The sequence below is a fragment of the Cyprinodon variegatus genome, unplaced genomic scaffold (assembly GCF_000732505.1).
Source record: "Cyprinodon variegatus isolate N-32 unplaced genomic scaffold, C_variegatus-1.0 Scaffold278, whole genome shotgun sequence".
In the NCBI taxonomy this organism is placed as follows: domain Eukaryota; kingdom Metazoa; phylum Chordata; class Actinopteri; order Cyprinodontiformes; family Cyprinodontidae; genus Cyprinodon; species Cyprinodon variegatus.
Genome location: NW_015150731.1, coordinates 321,914 through 346,925, shown reverse-complemented (window position 1 = coordinate 346,925; position 25,012 = coordinate 321,914). Strand labels below are relative to the sequence as shown.

Here is a 25,012-nt window from a genome sequence, read left to right as displayed (position 1 = left end):
TAAGATTATCCAGGTAATCTCAAATTAATTTTTATTTTCATTAGTTCATCCTCTAACTTGAAATGAAATAATGGTTCCTCCTCTTAGTTTCTGCTTTAGAAAAGCTTTTCTCTGGGATCAGACCTGGTATGAGGAAAAACCTAGGAGCTTTAAACTGACTTACTTTAAGGTATTTTGGTAGAATTGATTTCCAGACTATGAACTTTCATATGATGGAAAATGAAACATTATTTTTCATACTACGTTACTTGAATACCATCTCCTTTTTTCTATTGGTTGCACTAACCAATCACTTAATATTAGACGGATATTACCAGCCCTCATATTTCAGAGACTTTATTAATCATGTTGAATTAAAATGATTGCAATAATGTACCATCTGGAGAACAGAATAAAACAAAGTATGTCAAAGCAAGTCATTAACACTTAGGATCAGTCAATCATTTTATTGACAATAAGATTTCTCAAACACAGTTAAAGAGATAAAAATTGCAACATCTGTTGGCGGCTTAGAGCGCATCCCAGCAAGTTGTGTAACAGAGCAGTTATTCTATCCTCAATCACCTTGCAATCAAGACTTCACTGAATATCCCTCCACAGTGATGGTGTTCCTGTCAATATGGTACAAATCTATGTAGTATATAAAGAATACTTTGTTTTTTGTTATTGTCAGTAATTGCAAAAATATCGCTGTAAGCTTGGTGAAGAGGAAATAAATCCTCAGATCAGTGTACGTTAACAACCATGACAAACAGGTTCTCCATTCATTTTACTTTAAAAAAAAAATGTAAATCTTAATTCAAATAGATAACAAATCAGACACACTTCCTTCCATGTTTCAGAATTGTTGGGAAAGCTTACAAACCCCCCAGAAGGATAACTTTCCAACTATGCTCCGCACTGAACTCCTTGTTGGATCCTCTGCCAGTAGACCTGCATTTGTGAAATACTTGTTGTAGTCATGGCGATGACTTTTGAGAGATCGCAGCTGCTCAGAGGATGCTGGGGGGTTACCTGAAACATGCTTTCATCAGGAGGGTCAGTGGGGGAGATACCCAGGCGTTTCAGGCACATCCCCAGATATGCATCTTCAATGTAGATGGGTTTGATTTGAGGGGAAACAGACAAGATTTTCTTAGGTAGATCCAAAGACATAACGTAAGCCATGCCAAGAGGGTAGGGTGGGTACTCTGATTCTGCTATTACGTCTCTTGGCATATAAAACTTGATAAATGGGTTTCTTAACACTGGGCTGTGCCACCATACCAAACCTGTCATGTAGTTTTCTTTAGGTGTCTTCAGATCAAGTAACAATGAAACTAACTTTTTAACATGAAGCAAAATATCTGAGTCAATTTTCATTATGAAGGTAGACTTGCTGCAGTGCTCAGCCAGCCACTCTAGCATAACCATGGTCTTGATGGTCAAGTTGTGATAGCTGTCCTGGAAATTACTCTGAATGAGATCGTGGTGCTGCTTGTTCTCTTCTCTAAGTTCATCCTGCAGCTGCTTAGCAGCCTTCCCTCCAGGCAGTCCCACTATAAAGACTGTCTCAATCTGCTGACCAAGGACAAGTTTCTCGCTCCCCCACGTCCTTCGGATGGTGTCCCTGGATGCCACGTTGGCAGGAGCGACAGGAACCATCAAGATCAGGAACGGACTGGTGGTCTTACACGTTGGTGTGTCGTCCATGATGAACCTGTAGTTCCGAGGGTAAGCCACATGATACGGGCCTGGGTCCTCCCACTTTGGTTCAGGTGTTTGAGAGGCTGTAAAATTGTTTTTTTTATATCCTGGACCATACAAGGGCTCAGACTTATCCTCAGCAGTCAGGTAAATAATGGTGACAGTCACTCCCACCAAAATGCCGATGAAAATCTTCTTTAGTCTTCTCCTGTTCTCCATTAAAACTATGAAAAGAAAAAGAAAAAAAAGTAATTATATTAAAAACTCTGCAGAAATTCATAATTTAAGATTTTATCTAAATATGTTATAATTGAGAATAAACTAAAAGCCTTTGAATTCAGTCCAATTAAAGAACATTTAAAAAGTAAATACATAAACATTATGGGATCCTGCATGCGACGCCCTTTCATTTGGAATTAGTTTCTATAGATCAAGATAAATTCACCAGTGAGGTTTTAATTCATAAGCTGAGTCAAGCCTGGCTGAAAAAATATCTAACTAAAAGCGACCAGTGAAAGCTTTTGGAAAAGAGAGTAGCAGATTATGACAATACGCCCCTAACTGAAGTAAACGAAGCCAAAGCAGAACAGACACATTTTTACTGAGATCCTTTACTTTTAAATCCAGAAAGTTTCTGAGTAAATCATGAAACAGGTAAAATTAATCTTTTCCTCAATCCTTTTCAGGCATACAGGTAGGACATTTAAAATGTGAAAATGTGATTTGTAAATAACATGATTCTGTTAGAAATAAACTTCCACTTGGGGAAATGTCTATAAAATAAACTCATTTGTCACTTTTTTTTTTTTTTTTTGGTACACTTATAATCAGCCAATCACATGGTAACCTCAATCACTGAACCATGAAGGATCCGTTCTTCAAGTTCAATTTACATGTTTTGGTTATATTTTTGGACCGAAACAACAGAACTTATGAGAAAAAATAGGCATACCTCTTAATACAAATCTCCATTGGCATCCACAAGCCAAACCACTTGAATAAGATTCCATATCAGCTAAAAATAAGGATAAATTACTATTTAAAAAGCTCTGTAAGTTACGCTAAAATGTTTTGTTTTAAGGGAACAACGTTAGACACAAACACAGCAGTTCAAGCATTCAAATTTAGGCATTTTGAACTTAGCCTTACTCATAAAGTTTGATAACTTTAGATACATTACAGCCAGCCTAACTGATACTGTAAGGTGAGCCTTTCTGTTAACTACTGATCTTGAGAGATAGTTCAGTTTAAAATAACTCTGCACCAAGTGGGAGGGAGAAAGCTGCAGCACAATAAAACCGGTTATTCAGGAAGATGGGGAAACAGGTTTAGCTCCTATAGATATTTTATTTATTCCCTCTTTACTTCACCTATATTTACCATTTTTCAAACTGATTGCAAACCATCTACACTTTACACCCATACTTAGTGTATTAGTTTTCAACATTTGCACAAAGCCAGTTTATCGTTTAAATCTTTATGGCTTAAAAAGAGATGAATACCGATGTGCCTTAACAGTTAAAGGAAGAGAGAGAAACTCCATTAGGACCACTTCATGTCAAACTTTAAAATTCAATCTTTTTTTCTTTGAATTTGAGGAGAGGTAGTAGAAATTCACAACAAAAAGATGTGGACAGTACCTGAGAGCAAGTTCCTGCACGTCAAAACTGAGAATACAAACATCCCAAAATTCTATATCTAGAATAAAACATGAACTAAAAGCACATGTAGGTAAACTGAACCAGAATCTGATCAAGAAAGACTTGATCTATCCACAAATGAAATCAAACCTACCCTCTGCTCTCTGCTGACTCCCTGCTCTACTTGCTAAACACAATAAGGAAGATAAAGCATCATGTCTATTTAGAGCTGAACAGTAAAAAAATGAAAAGAAAAAAGGTTGAAACAAACAAAAAAGAAGATCCCGCCCACCAGAACTTTCAGCTTGGCACTGAGTTCAAAATCTGCTCATGTTTTTTCAGTCAGTAAGGGAAGGGCAAAATATCTATGCTCCAATCAGTCAGCCAGTGAACAAAAGCAGGTAGGATTTAATGGTTCTGCATAGTTGCAAAATCCGGTATTTCTTAGAAAAAAAAAACCACTATACTTTCAGTCTGTAAAAGCATAAAACAAAGGCTCTGTTCATTGATGCATCATTAATTATAATCATGCAATGCCTTAGGCTTTGATGGTTGTTAGGTATACAAAGTGCTGGTGAATATTCTCAGTCATCCAGGTCGTAGTTATTCCAAAAAAGTAAAAAAAAAAAAAAAATCCACTTACTTTTTTTGTTAGTTTGAAGACATTTCGCTGCTGACAATGACCCTGAAATTGTGAGATACCTCTAAGTTTGTCGTTCGGCAAAACCTAACAAAGTGTTTTCTCATATTTAAGGACTCCCATATAACATTGATTCTTAGGTTTAAATATTTTACTATCACATATTGAATTAATGCATATTTTTATACACCCCAAATCTGAAAAGGAACTAAATATATCATGGCCGTATGAAGTTAAGACATATAAACCAATAAACTATAAACTAAAGTAGATTAATACTGCAAGCTCTGACAACATTGACTCTTTGCAGAACTGTGGTCAGGAATGTGCTAAAACCTAAACCCAGTATTGTCACATAGTAAAGGGCAATGAAACATCTTTTTTTTTCTTTTTTTAAATTTGGGACAGCTTATTGATTTATTGACAAATGCTCGTGCACAGTATTAACATATTTTACTTTGCTGGATTCAGCATACGATGGGTCAATGTTTCTCTTTTATATTTGGGACCATTCATACTTTTAGCATTGACTGTGCATGCTACGGACAGGTTTGTAGTTGGATTACCAATTTGAAAAGGGAGGCTTTGCTTTTGAACTTCTGGCCAGAGGAAAAAAAAAACAATATGTAGCCAACTTTTCGAAGAAGAACGTTGTCAAGATGACTTGGATAATAATGCGTTGTGACAAACACCAGATACAGCACTGGGACTTGATCAACAGCCGATACCGCACCATGACGTCACAAACCAGTAGGTGGAAGTAGTGTTCTTTCACAAGCATGGATGTCTCTGGTTAAGCCCATTCAAATGAAAATTACAATGAATTAAAACCACTTATCATTTATTGAACAGTGTGTAATAATTTCATATTTAAGTACTTTCAGAAGTTTGAAGTCTGAATATGACTGGACTTTTCCTTTTAAGGGAGTAACTTGTCTCACATTAACGACAATACAACTTTCTGAAATCAAAAATCTTATATAAGAATGGATTTACTAATGTTCCTTTTTACTCTACATACCTCAATACCAGACAAAGTCCTGTCTTCAGAAATCGTTGGATGACTGTGTGGGAGGTGGTTGTAATAGGAGATGAGTGTGAGGAGCTGTTTAACTACTTTGAGGCATGTGTCGAAACAATGATCTGATCCTGCATCTGAACAAAACAAAGAAATGACTGCAGACTTCGGAAGGATCAAGTCAAACACTGCTATATTTCACAACAATGACCTCTTCAAAAATTGTTGTAGGTCACTTAAAGTCATCAGTATGTATGTAGATTTAATTGACTACAGCAACATGTCCTCATGTTCAGAATCTGGTTTTATTGTTTAGACCAAATAAGGAAGGGCATCGATTATCTATCAAAAACACCATCAGACTTGGGCCAAACTAAGCGCGGTGCCAACCACAGATACCAAATGGACCCCTTGCGCAACTCTACTACTTCCTGTTGTCCAGTCAGCTGCTTGGTTTCTTGTCTTTCATTACTGGACATTAAGCACATTGGATTTAATCATTCTGCCCAGTAATGAAAGACTGGGAGCAGATTAGTTCGCTGAAGTCCCGGAAGTAAGGTGGAGTTGGGGATTCGGAGCGCGCGCGCTCCCGGTGCTCTCCACAGAACTCTGTGCGTCCATTCAGCCTACCTGTGCGTTGTCTGCTTCTTCTAAACAAACTTTCTCTCTGCGACGTCTTCTCTGGGATATAGGAATGCATCCAGCCCGGTGGAAGTCATGTTAAGAGTAGAAGTAAGAGTAGTAGAGATGATCTAAAATAGACGCTACGTAAACAAGTGCGTGGAAAGTGGAAGGTGCTGCTTAGAATCAACCTATTGACATCTCAGAGAGAAGACACGCCCCATACTTCCTAGTTTGCTCTACCTGAGGCGGATAACAAAGCAGAATCAAAGTTAAAGGAGCATTACTTCAACAGATACTCAAATAAAAGTTGTCAAGTCATAATTCTGAGATGAAAATCAGAATTTTGAGGAAAAAGTCAGAATTCTGACTTTTTCTCATATTATACTGAAATAAAATGTAAAAATCAGTTAACTTTTTTTTTTTCCATTGGCCCTAATCCTCTTCCGTAGTCATCCAATACGTTACTTAGGTAAAAAAAAAAAATTGGTGAAAAGGCTACTGAAGTACTGAGTAATTGTTGGATGTTTAGTTTTACATTTTGATTTTACCCTTCTATGATGATTTTACCTGTAGCACTTTGAGATTTTTAAAAAATGTAAAGTGCATTACAAATAAAATGTATTGTTATTATTATTATTATTATTATTACTAACGTCTGATTTAATGTTTAGAAATTATGCAGACTTTATGTACAGGCTCAGGTATTTTAAAGACTAAAATGCATAAAGATTACAAATAAATGTCAAATATATAAGAAGAAATTCATACTGAAGAAATAGTTTTTGTTTAAAAAAAAAAAAAAAAAGTTAGTACTGTAAATTTACAGTCATTTTTACTATTTTTCCAAGGCTGCACTTTTAAAAGATGAAATTGTCCAGTGAGCTGTTTCCAGATTATATTTCTTTTCGTTTTACACTTGTGTAAACAAAATGACATATAAAATCTGTCTAAAGTCTAAAAAAGTCTAAAGTCTAGTTTTACCAAACAATTTTTTTCTACTTAAAACTTAAATTAAAAAAAATCAACCCTTACAGGGAGAATTGTCAGGGGCGGAGCTAGATGGGGGGCCTTAGGTGGCCATGGCCACCCTTAGCCAATCCGTGGTCACCCCTACCTTTATTTCCTTCTGGCAGCAGTAATACTCTCAAGTGTATATTCAAAACATTTTTTTTTTTTTGGTTAATTATGCACATCAGTATACTAACATCAAAGATGATAAGTACAGAATTCCTGCTCATTTCAGATCTAGATTTTGTGTTCTATGGGGTAAAGAGAAAAATATATCTTTACAAGTAATCTAGGAGTCTTCAGTGAAAGCAAAGATAAATAACTATTTTAATATTAACTTATCAAATAATCAATTTATGTAGATATTGGTGCTTATAAATATCAATTTTATGCAGAATGTTTATTAATACAAGTAGGTCAGTCATGACAATGATGATTGATTTACGCCCAAAAACTAAAAACTGAGTTTTATCCACTACACCTTTTTATCTAGAAATGACGGATGTTTAAATATATGCCTCTATTTGTTAGCAAAGGCTGAAAGTATAGTTTGTCTTTATTTAGAAAATATGGATGTTTTGCTTGTTCCTGCCAGAACAGTGTAGATTGACCCTGAGGTTCTGGTGCTTATCCGCTTTCGGCCACCCCTCAGTGTACATTGGTTATTGCCTGGCCACCCTTATAAAAAAATTTATGGCTACGCCTCTGAGAATTGTATATATGTCCGGACATGGTAAAGAATTTACACTGACAATATCTATTTGCAGTATGATCTCCGGATCTTGAAATAATTCAAATTACTCACAGAGGACAGAGGACTCAGAAAATTAACTCAGGTAGGAGTAGCAATACTTAACATTATTATTACTCGAGTAAAAGAAGTACAGTACACTGAAACTACTCCATAAGTATTTTTATTTTTCAAAATGTTACTAGTAAATGTAACTACAGTATTAACACAGTTTTTTAGCCTACTGTTGCAATAAACAGGTTTATTCTCCTTTAAAAGGTTTAACCATCAACATAAAACAACAGTACAACATCTCCAATGACTTTCAAGATTCAATAAAAGATATCCACTAATCAAAAAATGTCAACTTAATAAGGAGTGTAACTCAAATAGCCTAATCAGGAGCCATCTTTAAGACTATTAGAGTCCTATCAAAACGATTTTTTTAAACTAAGTATATTTTACGTTCATGTTTTCAAGTATACAGAAGTATATACATCCCAAGATGGTTGATGCAAGTATACTAGAGGGTTACTAAAACTTCTTGGGACAATATGCTTTACCTTAAAGTACCCATCTTTTAGTATACTTTTACTTCACTCATATTAAAATTCCAAGTCTGATTTTAGTTAATAAAAGTATAATGGAAGCATGCTTTAGTTTGTGGAATAATGCAACTCAGGTTTACTGTTTAGTGTGCCAAAATATTTGTTTTAATTCAATTCAATTGAGTTTATTTATATTGCACCAATTCAAAACACTTATCATCCCAAGGAAATTTACAGAGACAATTCAACCAGATCATACAGGCAGATGGATTTCAGGTTTTCTGTCTAAAAAAAAAACAGCTGATTACATCAATTCATTGACTTGACTGGAATCCCTCACACCGAGCATGCTTGTGGTAATAGTGGAGAGGAAAACCGTCTTTTAACTGGAAGAAACCTCCACCAGAACCAGGCTCAGTGTGAGCGGCCATCTGCCGAGGCCAACTGGGGTTCAAGGAGACAGAAGCAGAGATAGAAAAAGAAGTGGAGATACAAAAGATAACTGCCAACCAGCTCCACGGGTGGCCCAGGAAAAACAAGGGCAGACAAGCTCCGAGGCAGCTCCCATGTCAGAGGATGAAAGAGAGTACATCCAGTTAGTCACAGTCAGAGAAACAGGACTACACTGAAAAACAGGCAAAGCTCAAACATCAACGTATAAAAAAAGGTGTTAATGGCACCAGCATAGCTGATATTTCTCTCCAGGATTGTGTCACAGCCAAACAGGAACAGACCAGATGAAGCTGCTATGAGAAAAAGCAGAGAGAGCAGAACGTTAGACATTGAAATCACAAATTCTGCAAAATGGGAGAGTAAAGATAGAATGAAGCAGAATGATAAAAAGGGGTCCCTACCTTCTAGCAGTCTAAGCCTATAGCAGCGTAACTATAGTGATGGCTCAAGATAGCCTGAGCCACTCTACCTATGAGCTTAATCAAAAATTAAAAGTAGACAGGGTGTCTGTCACATGGAATAAAACTGGTAGTTTGTTTCACAGAAGAGGAGCCTGATAACTAAAAGATCTGCTCCCATTCTACTATTTTACGAGCACTTCAAACAGCCTTGCAGTTATACTTCAACTCAACTTTTAATGCCGAGTAAATAACAAACAAACAAACAAAAAAAAAAATACAAAGAGAAATCAAATGGCAAAATTGATTTGTTTATTTTATTCAACAATTAGTTTCAAATAAATTCTTAACTTAGATTTTAACCAAAGAAGTATAAAGAACAGTGAAGTGAATCAGAAGAAGTGTGTAAAAAAAAAGTTATGATAATTGTGAAATAGTTTAAAGATTCAAATCCCTATTTTCATTAAATAGTTTGTTTGTCATTTTCGTTGTTGCATTTTGTTATTACTTTTCTCACATCCTCTACCATCAGGAAATGTTTTCAAATTTTGTCAGGAAATTTTGACATTTTGACAAAGCATGACACAAAAGCAAAGACAACTTTAAATACATTTCTCAAATCAGAGCTGCACAGAAAAAAAGCATGCCTAATTATTTTTGCTGTTGGTTCCTTTTGTTGGCCTGTAAACCCACTGTCACTACAGAAATGTCTTCATAATGTCCTGTTCACAATGTTTTTGCATTGCCTATTTTGATTATTAAAAAATATATGTTAAATCAAAATATGTTGAATTCAATTCAATTGATACCATTGAGTATTTAATGACAAAATTTAATGATTATCATTCTGTTTCATGATTCACTGTATCACCGTTTTCAAAGCAAAGCTAAAGGTAGGAAGGAACACCACTTCCTCTGACCCCATTAATTGCATTGCAATACAGCTTTTCCACCACTAGATGTCAGACTACATGTATTTCTTGTTATGAATCTTAGGGATTTTTTTAATGTCCTATTACATTTTCAAGTGTAGAGCATTTGTTTGATTTAAAATTGTTTAAATAGAGATTCATTTCTAGAATGATAATTTGTTAAAGATTAAGAAAGGACTAAACTGTATAATTATAAAAATCAATCATCTTTGATTAGGTTTGATTTCTGTGATCATTTGCGCATGGCTAAAATAACTCTTCTATATCCTCTATCCAGCTCTTTTCCTGCGGAAGTCTGCACACTATTGCACGCTAGAAGTTTTCCGTTTATTTATGCAACTCCAGATAAAGATCTGAAACAGTAACAGAAAATTACCAATATAAGATCAAAACAATAGCTTGCTTTTTAACAAAAAATGACAGCCATCATTTCATTCTGTACATTTCATTGCTTTTTGAATATTCATCTCAAAAACTGTGCCAGCAGGAAAAAGAACAAGTATTTTAGTAACAATTATAAACATAGATCAAGATTACACACAGGTTGGCATAACCAATGAAGCTGTAAACAGGATTTCCTTTTGATAAGTTGCAGGACATTGTTACTGCTTTCACATTACCTGCTGCCAATTTCACAGTTAAGTTTGCCAACCCAATACGTAACAACATCGAATTTCTGAGTTGGAAGTCTTCAGAAAACAATAAATAAAAGCTTGTATTTCCTTATAGAGTATTAATAAAGGGGAAAACAGGTCAATGTATTTCAGCTTGATTCTGTTAATAACAAACAATGATTTATCGAACAGATTTTTTAGAACAACCAATAATAAAAGGACAGTTTTAATTAAATTTATAAAAAAACATATCCCTACCTCTTAATCTCTTTGTGAAATGTATCATAAGCAACCAACAAATGTGGAAAAAATACAAAATAAAACAGGGGTAAAAAAGACTTGATATATTGTGCAAAATACACTCCTGATCATATCCAAACAGGGGTGAACATGATAATAGAATGTAAATATTAAAATATTTCGTCTGTTTCTGATTCCTTCAGGGATTTCCTAGGTTATATTATGTATATTGTAGGAGAAAACCGCTTCATGCTGTGAATTTGTCTTCTCTCCCGCCTCCTTTAAACAAGAATCCGTTCTCTTTCAACTAACCAGGTTCATTAAAAGCTGTATAGAAGAAAAATATCTAAATGTTGACAATCTGGTACTTCTGCATAATATTGCTATTTGCTCATTAAGTGATGTATCATCTTAAGTCTTTATTTTTTTATACAAAAAACACTGGTATAAGTTTTAACTTTCACTAACCGTTAGTGCAAATCAGAATGCACTTTACTTGTACGTCATTATTGTTGATTTGCTTTTAAATAAAGTTATTAAGTTATAGCTTCAACTCTATTAGGTTAAAGGTAGTTTAATACAGTGGCTCTTAGTTGTCAAATTTAAACAGTTCTACATTCAACTTGATAAGATTTAACAAACCCATCAAATAATTTAAAAAAGTGTTTTGGCCTATATGTTTTGTAATGGCTCTGTTCATAAATTTCAATAACTTGCACAGAAGACATGGTTAGGAATGTTTAGAATTCTATTTCAATAAACACTTTAAGAAATCATAAAGTCTTTAACAGTATAGTCCTATATCGCTCCTCCTTAATTTAAAAATTTGTTAAAATGATTAACCTAACCACATTACCTGGATTTGCTTGCTCTTTCTATGCTTCATGCTTTGTTCTTTTTGTTGCATAATTAAATATATATCCTGAATCATTTTGTGAAGTGTAAGTAAAAGGAAATTGATTTATGTTTATATTATTTAGGGATCATAGATAAATAGTCATGCTTGCATTTGCATTTACAGTAGCAACCCGTTTTTTAAGTCTGCTAAAAACATGTACCAGCATCCCACATCAGGAAAACATTCCCAATTCTCTCCTCAGAACTTGCTAAAGGTCAATCTTTTTTTCTTTTTAAGTACACAGCTTTACCATAAATTAATGTGAAAAATATGCAGAATTGTGAATATTCCTGCAAAATACTCCTATTAGAGATTGACTACTGTTTTTTTTTAAGCCGCTACTGTGTATTTTTTTTTCTTTCTTCTCACTTCTCTGTTTTGTGCTGGGTTTTTTTAGGGTGGTGTTTTTTTGCGTATTTTGTTTTCTATTCCTCCATTAACATATTAAACATGACACAACAATAACAAATGTTTCACAAGTCTTAATCTAAACAAAAATAAACATTTATCAAAGAATAAGCAGATGGAAAGAGCATCAATAAGTGCACTTCAGATGACCTCAAGGTATAGCTGCTTAATGCGCTAATGAATCAGTAATCGTCTGTGCATATTGACCTATGCCAATACCAGAAAACAATGCAAATACACACCATAAATATTGGCTGGCCAATCTCTAACTTTTCCCAATGCAGAAGCATTCTAATCTGGTTTAGCTTCAACAGGATAACCTTATTAGAATCAATGGATGCAACATCTGCAAAAGGTTGACTTTTGTTTTATTTAACACATCTATCTTTAAACTGTTTTGGAAATGAGAAAGTTTAAAAATCTTATTAAGAATAATTTTTCGTTAAATACACACTGTAATGTCACAATCTATGTTAGTTCACTTTAAAATAAAGTATTTAGCATTCAGTATTTTTTTTTTTTTTTTTACGCAAACTTTCAGTTTCACTTCATAGTGCAATCCAATCTGGTTTCTTAATTGGGATATAACTTCTTTAAAAGTAAATATCCAGTGTAAAAAAGGCAACATTAAAAAACATAAAAAAATTTTTTACAAATGTAACTTTATTCCCAAGGGGGTTTTTTTTGTTTTTTTTTTTTTTTACTAAAACTTCGGACAATGAGCTCCTGGTTTCTTATAGTCTCTCCAATACTCTAACAATTTTTCTGAAGAATCAAGAATGTATGTTATGACCTTAGAGAATTCACAGCGATCATACTTGTTATTATAAGCCTTAAACTGCGAAGGATCTGGTGGAGATTTGGGTGAAAGTCCAAGCTTTTTAATGCACTCTCCAATGTAAGCATCCTCTATATTAAAAGGCTTGATAGATTTTGAGACCTCCACAAATTTTGCAGGCAGATCGTTGGAAAAGACATATCCCATTCCCAAAGGGTATGTCGGATACTGCGGATACGGGTAAACCTCCTCTGGGACGTACCACTTGGAGTCCTTTGTCCGGATAACAGGCACATTTCCCATAATCATTCCTGTCAAATAGTTCACTCTAGGGATGCCAGGCATCTTTAGCATGATCACCAGATTATCAATGTTCAGGAACATATCTGAGTCCACTTTCATGCCGTATGTTGCTGTAGGGCAGCGTGTAGCCAACCAGTCCATGATTACCATGGTTTTAATGGTCAGGTTGGAATATGTGTCCGTAAAGTTACTCAGGATAAGGTCCTGATGCTTCCGATTCTCCTCTGTGAGTTTCTCCACATCACTTTTCCAATTGAGACCCAACATAAAAAGGGTGAGTACAACTTCCCCCTGAACTACTTTGTCTTTGCCCCAAGTCTGACGGATCACATCCCGCGCAGCAATGTTTTCTGGTTCTACGGGAACCATCAGGACCAGAAAAGGTGTGTTTTCATAGCAAACCTGAAGGTTATCCATGATGAAGCGGTAGTTGTGTGGATATGCTTCATGGTACTGAAGACCTTTAGCCTGTATTGGAGAGGGTTCTTGAATTTCCTTAATTTCATTTAATTTAGCTTTGTGTTTAGGATGGACTCGATAAGAGGGAGCATTAACCTGATGAACTCGTATAAAAAGCCAGCGGTATGAATTTTTGAGAGAAACACTTTCCCATAGTGATTGGGTGTTGCTGCTTACGGCATAGCAGAAATAAAGGATTAGTAGACAAAAAAGAACCAAGAACTGAAACCAAAATTGAAATGAAGGTTTCTTCTCACGAAATGGGTTAGGGTCCTCAAGAGGTTTTTCTGAAATGAAAAGAATAAAATCATTATTAGTGTATTTGTATCTTCAAATATTTGGGGTTAGAGGTACCCCATGTATAACTCTGGTCTTTACCTCCATCCACAAATCTGTCAAATTCTAACGTAAACTCTGGCTGGGCCCTTCCAATAACCTATTATAATTTGTAAGCAGTGGCGTGCACACCCTTTTTGAAGGGCAGAGTCAGAGAGAAAAAAAGGACACATATAGCATGTGCTCACCACTGTAGAGGGCACGTTAATATGGGTTTGGCTACCAGGGGCAAATTTTAGCATGCATTTGGGATCCAAGAGGGCACTTTACTATGCCTTTTGCCTCAGGAGAGGGCATTTTAGAATGGGTTTTGGCTGGGCAAGGGTGCACTTTAAAGGAGGTCATAGAATGATTATATAGGGTATTTGGTGCTGGTCCTTAAGCCTGGCCCCTTTTCCTGTCAGCCAACTGTTGAAAAAAACTAGCCACTAGTGCTGTAAAGAATAAGAAAAAAAAATTGTCTTTATTCCAAAGTGAAAGATTTTTGTTTTCTACTACAAAAAAAAAAATTGAATTTAAAATGGAAATGGTCTATTTTTTTATTTACAAATTAAATTTATGACATGGATGCATAAGTACCTGCATTTTATTACAGTGTTAAATGATGTTCAAAAGCAATGGATTATCATTAAAATGTCTCCAGACCCTTCCTGGTTGTTGATTTTCTTCATTCTGACCCTACTAATTTTTAGTGGGTTACCCCTGCTCTACGGTCTACATTTAGACTTAATGAATTTGTATAGCTAAAAGAAAAACATAATATTAAGTATACTTAAGGACAGAAGATGCTAGTATGAAAACTCTTTCTGAAACATGCTTGTGGGCTTGGAAGACAAACAGGAAATCAACCAAACCCCAAGCTACCATCCCCATCCTTTTTGCTCTGTTTTCATCTCTAATTTTACTTCTTTGCCCTATTTAGCAACTAAAGTCTGCAGGAGTTAAGATGTTTTTCACTTTAGTATGTAAGAATATCTGAACAATGGGTATATAGGTACATCTTCAGGAGACGAGTTGACTGTACAAATGGCAGTAAGATCAGAAATCTGAAATTTTCTGTTTTATTCAATAACTGCAGTAACCTACAGACAAGAAAAAAACAAACAATCAACCCAACGTTAGCGTAAGTTCAAATAAAATCCTGTGTTATTTCACATTTTGCATTATGTTTTGACAACTGAATATTTCATAACAGGTTTTTCTTTTTAAAAAAGGAAAAATAGAACGCACTTTTTACAAAAACTGACAAGAATTAAAGGTTTTCAGCTTATAAATCATCTAAAAAGCACCTGGTGGGAATGCAAATAGAAAAAGAAAAAAAAAGAAGTAAATTTAGAGCTTACTCGAGTAGAGGGCTGACATCCCGCATATCACAGGAAAACATTTCCATTAGTCGCATTTATCAACCTTTATCCACCTACAAAGCGGTGGATAACATAACATGGACCACTTTTCTGTTTAGATGGAGGAGCTGAGAGAGGCTCAGCTTGGGAGTCGTGGTCCTGCAGACAATGACAGCTTCCTATGGGGAGCCGCTCTTTAACACCATGGGAGGGGCGGCTACTTCACCTTAGATTTAGATAGAGAACAGATTATTTAAGGACCCTTAGAAATAGGCTGCATTATTTGGCTGCTGTTCTCCACTGATAAGCAGAAGCCATTAGGGTGTACTTCCTAGGGAAGCGTATTGCTGTGTTGTGGTTTTTTTTATACTTGTGATATTTCAGATTTTTATTGCCCTCCCCGGTGCGTGTGTATGTGTGTGTGTGTGTGTGTGTGTGTGTGGGATATAATTTCGGTTGTTATATACTGTTTGTGACACAGCCCTACTAGCTGTGTGTTAGAGCAATAAATAAAAGAGAGATTTGAGCTCAAATCATGGTCAAACAGTTAATTCTGCACATACATGGAATAAATTTACCACAACTTCTGTTCAAAATATAAGAGTTTATTAACAAAAATCATTCAGCTCCAAGTCAAACATTTTTCAGTTTAACACTCTCAATTAAGACTAGTGAAACTAAACTAAACTAAACTAAACTAAACTACTATGTATAAAGAGGAAGTGAAACATGGTTGAAAAACATATTACAGGTTAAGATGGATTTTTGTGTTTGAAACCAAAGTTTATCTGGAAGAATCTGGGATGTGATCAAATTAGCTTTTCACTAATTTAAAAAAAAAATTGGAATGTTTCAGACCAATTCAGAATGCAAATCCATGAGGTGAATAAAACATTTTTTGGCCAAATTATGTTTTATTGAATGATTTGCTTAATCAAGAACCAATAACCTGTAGTCAAATGATTCTTTACCCTCGTTGAAATAGCTAGCAGCGAATAGACATCAGGATTCCACTAAATGACTCTTGGTAATGGAAATGTGATGAGCAGATGAGGAACACATGAGCACTAATGTTATATCAGTGTTTAAACCCTTAGTGAATAAAGCTTGTCCAAGCTTCAGCAACAGCTTAACACATGTTACTATAGCATAGCATAGCATGCAGTCCATTCTGTTAACGTTGTCTTTACTCATCAGTAAACACATGTTGTTTGTTCTGTCCCTAATCATGCCAGACCTGCAAACCTTTTTCCATGTCCATTGGGGGGCTTCAGTTTCCTCCAGCTGCAGCTCAGCAGTCGGGGCAGCAACAACCAGGGGTTTCTTTGTCTCAGTCTCATACAGCAGGGGTCCTCTTTGCAGAAGTCCCCCAGCTGTTATTCACCAAAGCTCCGTGTTTTCCACTGGTCATCCTGTCAAGATGAAATATGGTCACTGGTTCCCAGTGTCCAAAGACCATGATCATGGCATATGGCACAACAGCTGTCACTTGAGAAAATACATTTTTGCTAATTAAATTGTATAAAGGTAATAATTATAGTGTATAAACGTGATAACTTTATCCAGGTGGTTGCACTTATATGCTTTTAGTCAGTAGTGACCATGAGACTCATTTAAGACGAAAAAGTTGGCGCTCCAAGTAAATGTTTGATTAGACATGATAACTATTGTAACAACGTCATCCAGGTAATGGTGGGATGTTTCCACTCTGCATGGCGTCTCCTCTGCAGCACAATGGCAAATTTACTGGAGTTGATCAAGTTTAACTTTATGCTCGGTCTAAGACACGGAGAGATATTGATGCTCCTGCAAACAGTGGATGAGATCAGTATTAGCATGCGCACATTGAGAATTGAGAAGGATCCTCCAATTAATGGGACTCTACAGAAGAAAACATCAATCAGATCCTCTAGTTATCCTCTATGTTTTTGTGTTTTTTAAGATTTTTTTTTTCTTTTTTTTAAAGATTTTTTGTAATTGAAAATATCAAAATTTACCGACAAAGATAGCATAGCATAGAGCTCGTTTCTTCAAGTCAGGATACATAGAAAATATAGCCAGCGGGAGAATCTCTTCATACAAATATGAAATATATCTATAACATAGACTTGTTATAGAGGGTTATTAACGTAAACATTCAAATACATAAAGCCAAATAAATAAACAAATTTAAATAATAAATTATAAGAATAATTATAAAATAAATACAATCACATAGAATCAAATTATAAGACAGGATAACATAAGGGGGGAATTCGGTCTTTGTTTAGCTGTTTAATTCTGTTGGGAAGTGTTTTAGGATATCATAAATGTTTTTTAAATTTAGCTAGACATACAATTGTATTGGTGCAGAGCCAATCACCCTTACTTTGCAATATTAGACCAAAATTGATATCGTCCCTGGAGATAAAGGTTGAAAATGAAGATAGCTGTAGCTTAATCCATCTATGCAAATCACACCAAAATGTTTGCACCACTGAACATGAGAACACATGCTCTGTAGTTTCGATATAATTTTCACAGAATGTACGTGTTATCATCTGTACCAAAGCGAAGTCTCAATTATTCTTTAGAGGGGTAAATGTTGTTCATTATTTTGAAATGTGTTTCTTTCACCTTTGGAGGTATAGGTAGTGCTAGAGACGTTGTTCTTAGTTTAGTTTTTGAGCTTTTATCAAATTTTTGTACGATTTTTGTTTTGTCTTTCAGGGTAAAGGTATTTATTCAAATAGTTTCTAATAAAACAGTTAGTGCAATTTCTATCCATAATATTAATCCCTTGAATTGACACAGATCCTCTAGATGTGGTGGCCTTCCTCATTGTCCAGCTGGAGAGATAAAGAGGCCTCTATGGATATAAATTAAAGCACCTTAAATGGGTTCAACACGGATATGTTGTGACTTAGAATACAGTGAGACAAGTTGTAATTTTCTGGAACCAATGGGTGTGGAACGAAGGAGGAGGGGGAGGCTGATGCGACGTGTGTATATTAATCCTGGACTTAAATTCTTCCACAAAGCTGAAGTTGGCTTCAGATTGTAGCTTCTGAATTGGGAAATGAGTAAATGGCGATTCCACTTAATTTTTCACCTACCTTCAGCATCTTTAATCTATTCTAATTAAAAAACTACAACACCTAGACCTCATACTGTTTTACTTTTTCATATAAATCGACATGCTGCATGAAGTTAGGACCTGGTCGTTTAATACGATTCTGAAGCATCAGCTGTAGAACTTGTGGATCTAGGATTGTGTTACGTCGAGCTGTGTTTCACCACTAGGTACGGTTTCCCCTGCATCTCTGCACAGTGCAAGCGACTGTTGCTCTGTGCTTGCGCCACAGCAGAACTATGGAGAGCGTAATTGATAAAATGTAAGCTTATATGGAGAAAGGGAGAAATCGATAGATAGATAGATAGATAGATAGATAGATAGATAGATAGATAGATAGATAGATAGATAGATAGATAGATAGATAGATAGATAGATAGAGGTGTCAAGTAATGAAGTACAAATACTTTGTTACTGTACTTAAGTACACTTTTTAGATATCTATACTTTACTCCATTACTTATTTTTCGGCCTACTTCTGACTTCTACTGATTACATTTTCACACAAGTATCTGAACTTTCTATTCCTTACATTTTTAAAACAAACATTACTCGTTACTCTTGGCTTCGGTTTAATGCAGAGGTCATGGATTAGCGTACCACGGTTCTGATCCGGTTCCACCCGCTGGCTAATCTGGACCTAACCTGATTTAAAACATTTATAAATTACCACATGTTGTCTGACGACAGTGTCTAAAACTCACTTTTGCAGCTTCTCCTGTTACCCCGAAATCCCACATCCTACGTCTCCGCTAGACCCCGCACGCACCAGACCGCCTGCACAAAGTAAAGCCTACAGCCTCCGCTGTTCCTTCCGTCTTGCTGCGCTCCGACTTTCCCTCGGAGCTTTAGGAGAGCATGCGCGATATTATCTTTAAATTCGTAGGAGCAAAACACGCAGAAATGAGAGCTTAATTTAATTTGACACATTAAAAAAATCCCCATCAGCATCCATCATATGAGCGGTTTCTGATGGAGATGAGAAATCTGCTTCCTGGTCTGTTGAAGTACCAATAGTCTGCATCCAATCTTTTAAATAAACGGTGTTAGTTTTTTGAAATATATAAGAATTATGCTCTAATTTGTAGTTATCGTTATTATCGTTACTATATTTTAATTTGTCAAACCGTATTTTTTTGCCATTCTTTTTCTTGTTTGGTATGATTGTAATATTGGACCTTGACCTGGCCAGACCGGAGCAGAGCCTGAACATTTAGAGTATGTTTGGCTCAACCTGCTGCTGTGAAGCAGGGTTCTCCACCAAGAACAGAATAAAAAAAAATAAAAATGGATCCAGGCTCAAAATGAGCACCTTGATATGTGCTTTAGAATGGCTTTGTCTCCATTCAAACCCAGGTTTAAAGCTTTGCAGGGCAGCATGAAGCCCACTACTCTCATTAAGAGAGAAAAAGGAAAGAAAAATAACAGTCAGTTCAGGAATTTTATAAAATATGGGAATCAGGAAATTGTCTATATACCAAACTGAACAATTGTTGTTCTCTACTTCAATAAACACTTTAGATTTTAAATGGAAAAATGTTACATTTTTTTATTTTTTAAATCCTATGTATAACATGGATGCATAAACACCTCATTTTTTTCAGTGTTAAACGCTGTTTTGTCTCCAGAGCTTTACTGGTTGATGATTTTCTTTACTCGGACCCCACAAATTTTTCATTGGTTACCCCTGGTTTAATGTTTATAAATATTTATTTCACGCCATGTGTGCCATCCAATGCAGATCATTGGCGCCATTCACATCTAGTGAAACTAGTGTAATTGGATGAGTCATATAACACAAACACTCATTGGTTAGCTAAAGGAAATCCTCAGAAGCAAGCAGGTGTTCTTGAAACTGCAAACGTGAAATGTCTATGCCGTGCTACAATGTCGGATGCAGAAAAGATGTTGAAATGTCTGAAAGATCGGACACAGACGAGAGCGTATCGGGAGATGGAGACAGAGACCAACAAGACCTCCCTCATCCTTGGCCCTATCTCGTCGTAAAATTGAGCTTTCAGTTCCTATAGTGGCATCTGGATGTTTTTTTTTAAAGGTTACTTTATGCTTTTATACTTTAAGTAGTTTTTGGAGCACATACTTTTTCACTTTTACTTGAGTAAAGAGATCAAGTTGATACTTCAATTTCTACCAGAGTGTTTTTAAACTGCAGTATCTATACTAACAAATGTGTGTACTTTTGACACCACTGTAGAGATACCTCTAAAACATAAAAGACAATGGGCCCTGAGAACCAGGGTTAAGAGACACTGGTTTAGATAAACATAACATATCTAATGCTGACATTTCTGTTTTTTCATATTGTTCTAAGGCAAGATAGGGGGAGGACTATGGACAGCTTGCGTGTCATCTGTGACAGCTCATTGTTTCATTTCCCTGATGCAGCAAAAACCGCCCTTCTTAACTCCTCTCACCAGTTCTTCTTTAAATAAGGGGGTAAGAGGAGTAAAGGAGTTTTCACTTTAAGAAAATTTCTTTGATAGTATTGTACTTTTAACTGTTTTTTTTTTCTTTTTTATACAGTGTCCTTCAATGACCTGAAGCTGCTTTAAGATTCAACATATTGTCATTATTATGCTAACCTTGGAAAGTAAAACAAAAACTGTTGCACCAAATGTTATCTGTATTAATCTAAGCCAGTTTGCACACACATATTGATTTGTTCTAAGCATCTAGCCAACACTCTGATGGATAGTGACATTGTGATGTAAAGCTGTGTTGTCTGCATAGTAATGGTAACTAATATTATTTTTTGCTATGATCTGAGCTCAAGGGAGCATGTATAGATGTAGATGTTTAAATATGAGAGAGTGGAGCCTTGAGGAACTCTACTTGTGATTTTTCTGGTCTCTGATTTAAAGTTTCCTACTGACACTTAAAAGTTCCTATCCTTCAGATAGTATTTAAACCGTTCCAGTGCGGTACCAAAAAGGCCAACCAAGTTTTCCAGACCCTCTAATAAAATTGAGTGATCAACAGTGTGCATCTGCACTGCGATGCAATAATACCAACACTGTGGTTCTTCAACGGTCTAAATTTATACGGATGTATGTGACTATATAAATCAGCGCAACGTCTGTACTGAGACAGGAAACCTGACAGGAAACCAGACATCAAAGCAGTCTAGCAACATCTGCCCATGCATGACACACCAGATAATGCTCAACAAACTCTGCAATCTGTCTATACTTTTTTCGTCTTCCGGCAGTAGTAACTGAACTAAATAACATAACTGAGAGCCCCAATGTTTTTTTTAATGCTGTACAAGCGTGTACAATGACATATAATGTGGGGAAAAAAAGCAGAATTTGACCAAGCTTATTGGTGAGGTTATATTTTATCTTTGTTTAGATAAGGCGGCTCAGTGGTGCAGTGGGTAGAACTGCTGCATTGCAGCAAAAAGGTTCTGGGTTCGATTCCCATTTTTGCATCGAGTTTGCATGTTTTCCCTGTGCATGAGTGGTTTCTCTCCGGGTACTCTGGCTTCCTCCCAGTCCAAAAACATGACTGTGAGGTTAATTGGCTTCTCTAAATTCTCCGTAGGTATGAGTGTGTGTGTGAATGGTTGTTTGTCCTATTTGTCTCTGTGTGGCCCTGCAATAGACTGATGACCTGTCCAGGGTGGACCCCACTTCTGAGCCATAGACAGCTGGCTCCAGGACCCCTTGTTATCCCAGCAGGGATGAAGCATGACAGGAAATGGATGGATGGATGGATGGATGGATGGATGGATGGATGGATGGATGGATGGATGGATGGATGGATGATGCTGTAGCTTAACGCCAAAGCTAACACTTCTTCATGCAAGTGATCTTTGGGCCACCCCTGCTGGGCAAATATTACCGTACAAAGGTTAAAAAAAAATTGGTGACTTTGAGGTCCCCATTGCATAACTCTGATTCTCCAGGCTGTTTAAAAATTTAGTTTTTATGACTTAACACAGGTGAAGGTGATGTTACTGCTTCACTAACTTAATCTCATTCATTCCATTGGTTAAATTCAGTATTTATTAAAACCAAATATTTTAGCTCTTATTCATCATTAACCAGTTTAGATATTTTACAGTTTGCTCACAGTAAATCATTAACACTCCAACAGCTCAAGTAGGGGTGTTTATGATTCTTCTAACACCCTATTCTTTCTTGTTATGGGTTGCTTTAAAAGAAGAACTTCATGTTTTTGTTTATTTTTCATAAACTTTGAACTGTATAAAACCCTCTTCTTTTATTTGATCATCTTATAGTTTCCAAATGTATCTAATGGATCTACAATGCTAATGGTTTTATTTTTGTAGACAAACAGACCTCAGAGGGAAAGGGTTAATGGCTTTTTACAGTATGCACCTTTATGTTCCACTGGTTCCACTCAGGGTTGTGCCCTTTACCATTTTTATTTATTTTATATACAGTACCAATGATGACTGCCAGAGCCAATACAAAGACAGATATTGAGTCTCTGCTTGATGACCAGGACTCAGGAAATAAAAGCTCTGTGATGATTGTGTTTAATTTTCAGACATGTCCTCTGTGGATATTAAATAAACAGGCTGTTGAAGTTTAACAACACTAAAAATACCTCAGTGCAATTATCTATAAACCCTTGACTGTTAAGGCCATATCAGAGGCTCAGCAGCATATGATTTTTTTTTCTTTCAGAAATTGAGACATTTTAATGTTGACACTCCTTTTTTGAAAATGTGTTATTCATGTTTTCTTTGGTCAGTTTTAACATTAACCACACTCATTCATTTTTTTTTACAGTGTCCTGTCTGGCAATGTGGCAATAAGAATAATTGTCTTGATGCCAAAAAGAGCCCCCCCCCAAAAAAAACACTCAAAAATCATATAGAGTTCTCCCAGCTATACAGGACAGGAGTTAAAAGGAATAAAGACTATTCCCTTTTCGGTAACTCCTGGCTGGTGTCATGTACCTCCCAGACACATGGTCATCAAGTGCAACACAAAAAAAGTGTTTATTTGTCTTCAGTAATAAATTGACATAAGTGTTTATAGAAACTGTGGTAGTCTCTTTTTGCACTCTTGCTGTAACAGGAATGATTTTTCTTCATGTCTACTTCCTCTTCATTTGTTCCTGATGGCTGCAAAACAAACTTCCCTTCTTAATACAAAGTTTGGCTCATTTTACTTATACATTTGATTTATTTTTATATTTAGACATTTATATACAGTATATAAACAGTTACTGAAAGGGGCTGCTTGTTGACAGCTGTGGCCTAAGTGAAGTTTTAAATTGATATTTACATGCAAAATCATCGATAGTACTAATGCTCTCTACAAAAGACGAAGGACAAATGAACTTTTTTTTCTGTTATTTCCAAAAGAATATAGATGTGCTTAAGTTAACCTTTGATTCTGTTTTTAGAGATGAAAATCATATCAACTTTATTCCCTAAATCAAATCAGACTTTATATTCATTTGGCTGTATGTATAACAGTGTATACAAATTTTACTGTTTTATAGTTAAATTTATAGAAAAATTCAAATACAAAAAATAGACGTCTTAAACCAAGCAAAGGTAAAGAGGAGTATCTGACTGGATCAAGACATTCAACATTCTAACCGCTTATGTAACAACGCTTTGGAGCAGTCTGGGTCCGGCTTTTATGCTATAATATAGCTTGCTTCAAAGCAAAAGTTTAAAAGATTTCTGTAGAGGATGTGTTCACCTTCATGATCATCTGTTTCCTCTTTCTGCAGCTGCTTTGGAGAAGTTATTTATCAGAGGGTAGGGGCCAGCCATGACGCTTTCAGCACCTCTAATGATACTCTGCATGATTGTTTTGATTGATGTACTGCAGCTCAGCTTTAATTCTTTGATACAGATTTGGTCATGGTTATATCCAAAAGCTGCTATGGTCTTGGTTCTGTTAAGTTTTCAGTTTTATGTTGATTCTTGTTTTTCTTTGTTCTGTAGTTTTATTGGTTTGATTCCTATTTTGTTGTGTTTTTGGATGTATTTGACTTATTAGGCTTTTCTTTTTTAACCTCATGTTTTGGTTTCCTTTTTTTAGCTCTTTTCCTAGAAGCCTCTGTGATAGGGTTCATAATCATAACCACTTATTGTCCTAGAAATGAAAACCAAACAAAGCGATTATTCTTTTCTTTCTTGCAGAAAAGAGAGAGAGAGGACAGACCAAGGATTAGACCCCTTGAAAGTCTATACTCAACTCTGCCCAAACCTCTCTGTTCTGCTGCTTTTATTTTTAGACTTCAAAGGAATTACAGGTGTGGTCAAAAGTTACCAGGAGGGGTCTGATGTTATCAGGAGGGGTCAGAAGTTATCAGTCACCTATGGCTGCATAGCTGAATAATATAAGGCCCTGAGAGAAATATTTGCTCTCCTCATTTAGAACAATACTTTACATTCCTTGGCCAAATGCCTGTAACTTGAAATAAAATGATAACATATACATTTTTTCTAACACTCTGGTCTCACCTGCTCCCAATCAGCTCATCAGTCCTCCCTTTGTTCAGTCAACCTTAAATACTCTCCTTGTGCAATTCCTCAGTGCTGGTTCCTTGTCTATCCCTGACTCCTCGTGCTTGTTTCCCCTGATGCCTCCATTGTTCTGGTTAAGTTTTACATTTTAAGTTGGATTTTGGATTCCTGCCTCTGTTACCTGAGATTCATTCATTAAAACTGCAAGAACTCACCTCTGCCTCTCAGCCTCTGCATTTGGGTCCTCAAACCACAACCAAAGTTGACACAAACAATGAATTTGACTTCAGTTAACAGCTTACAGCCATATCAAACACATATATGAACAACATATATGTATGTTTTATTCTTTAATGAATCTTA

The 25,012-nt window shown here is 35.8% G+C and overlaps 2 protein-coding genes across 6 annotated transcripts; both read right to left on the bottom strand.

The window, feature by feature from the left end:
* Nucleotides 1-431: 431 nt before the first annotated feature.
* Nucleotides 432-5,801, bottom strand: LOC107090044 (beta-1,3-galactosyltransferase 2-like). Of its 5 annotated transcripts, none has more exons than XM_015383201.1 (3): nt 5,615-5,778; nt 4,988-5,121; nt 432-1,910 (listed from the first exon to the last, which is right to left on the bottom strand). In XM_015383201.1, exon 3 carries the CDS (start codon nt 1,903-1,905, stop codon nt 889-891), a length of 1,017 nt encoding a protein of 338 aa, XP_015238687.1. In that variant the 5' UTR covers nt 1,906-1,910; nt 4,988-5,121; nt 5,615-5,778; the 3' UTR covers nt 432-888. The 5 variants fall into 5 exon arrangements, with proteins under 5 accessions (XP_015238687.1, XP_015238689.1, XP_015238688.1 ...); XM_015383203.1 differs by having other exon boundaries at nt 4,988-5,115; nt 5,615-5,745; XM_015383202.1 differs by lacking the exon at nt 5,615-5,778 and adding an exon at nt 5,196-5,587.
* Nucleotides 5,802-12,540: 6,739 nt separating this feature from the next.
* On the bottom strand, nt 12,541-15,183 carry LOC107090051 (beta-1,3-galactosyltransferase 2-like). The gene is made up of 2 exons (XM_015383212.1): nt 15,057-15,183; nt 12,541-13,664 (listed from the first exon to the last, which is right to left on the bottom strand). Exons 1-2 carry the CDS (start codon nt 15,073-15,075, stop codon nt 12,541-12,543), a joined length of 1,143 nt encoding a protein of 380 aa, XP_015238698.1. The 5' UTR covers nt 15,076-15,183.
* Nucleotides 15,184-25,012: the final 9,829 nt, after the last annotated feature.

Excerpts from the sequence above, each read along its gene's own strand:
- LOC107090044 (XM_015383199.1), bottom strand. The coding sequence starts at position 5,684 with ATGCATTCCTATATCCCAGAGAAGACGTCGCAGAGAGAAAGTTTGTTT. Across the intron at positions 1,911-5,614 it reads AAGAAGCAGACAACGCACAG|TTTTAATGGAGAACAGGAGA; the intron begins GTAGGCTGAATG and ends TTCTTTTCATAG.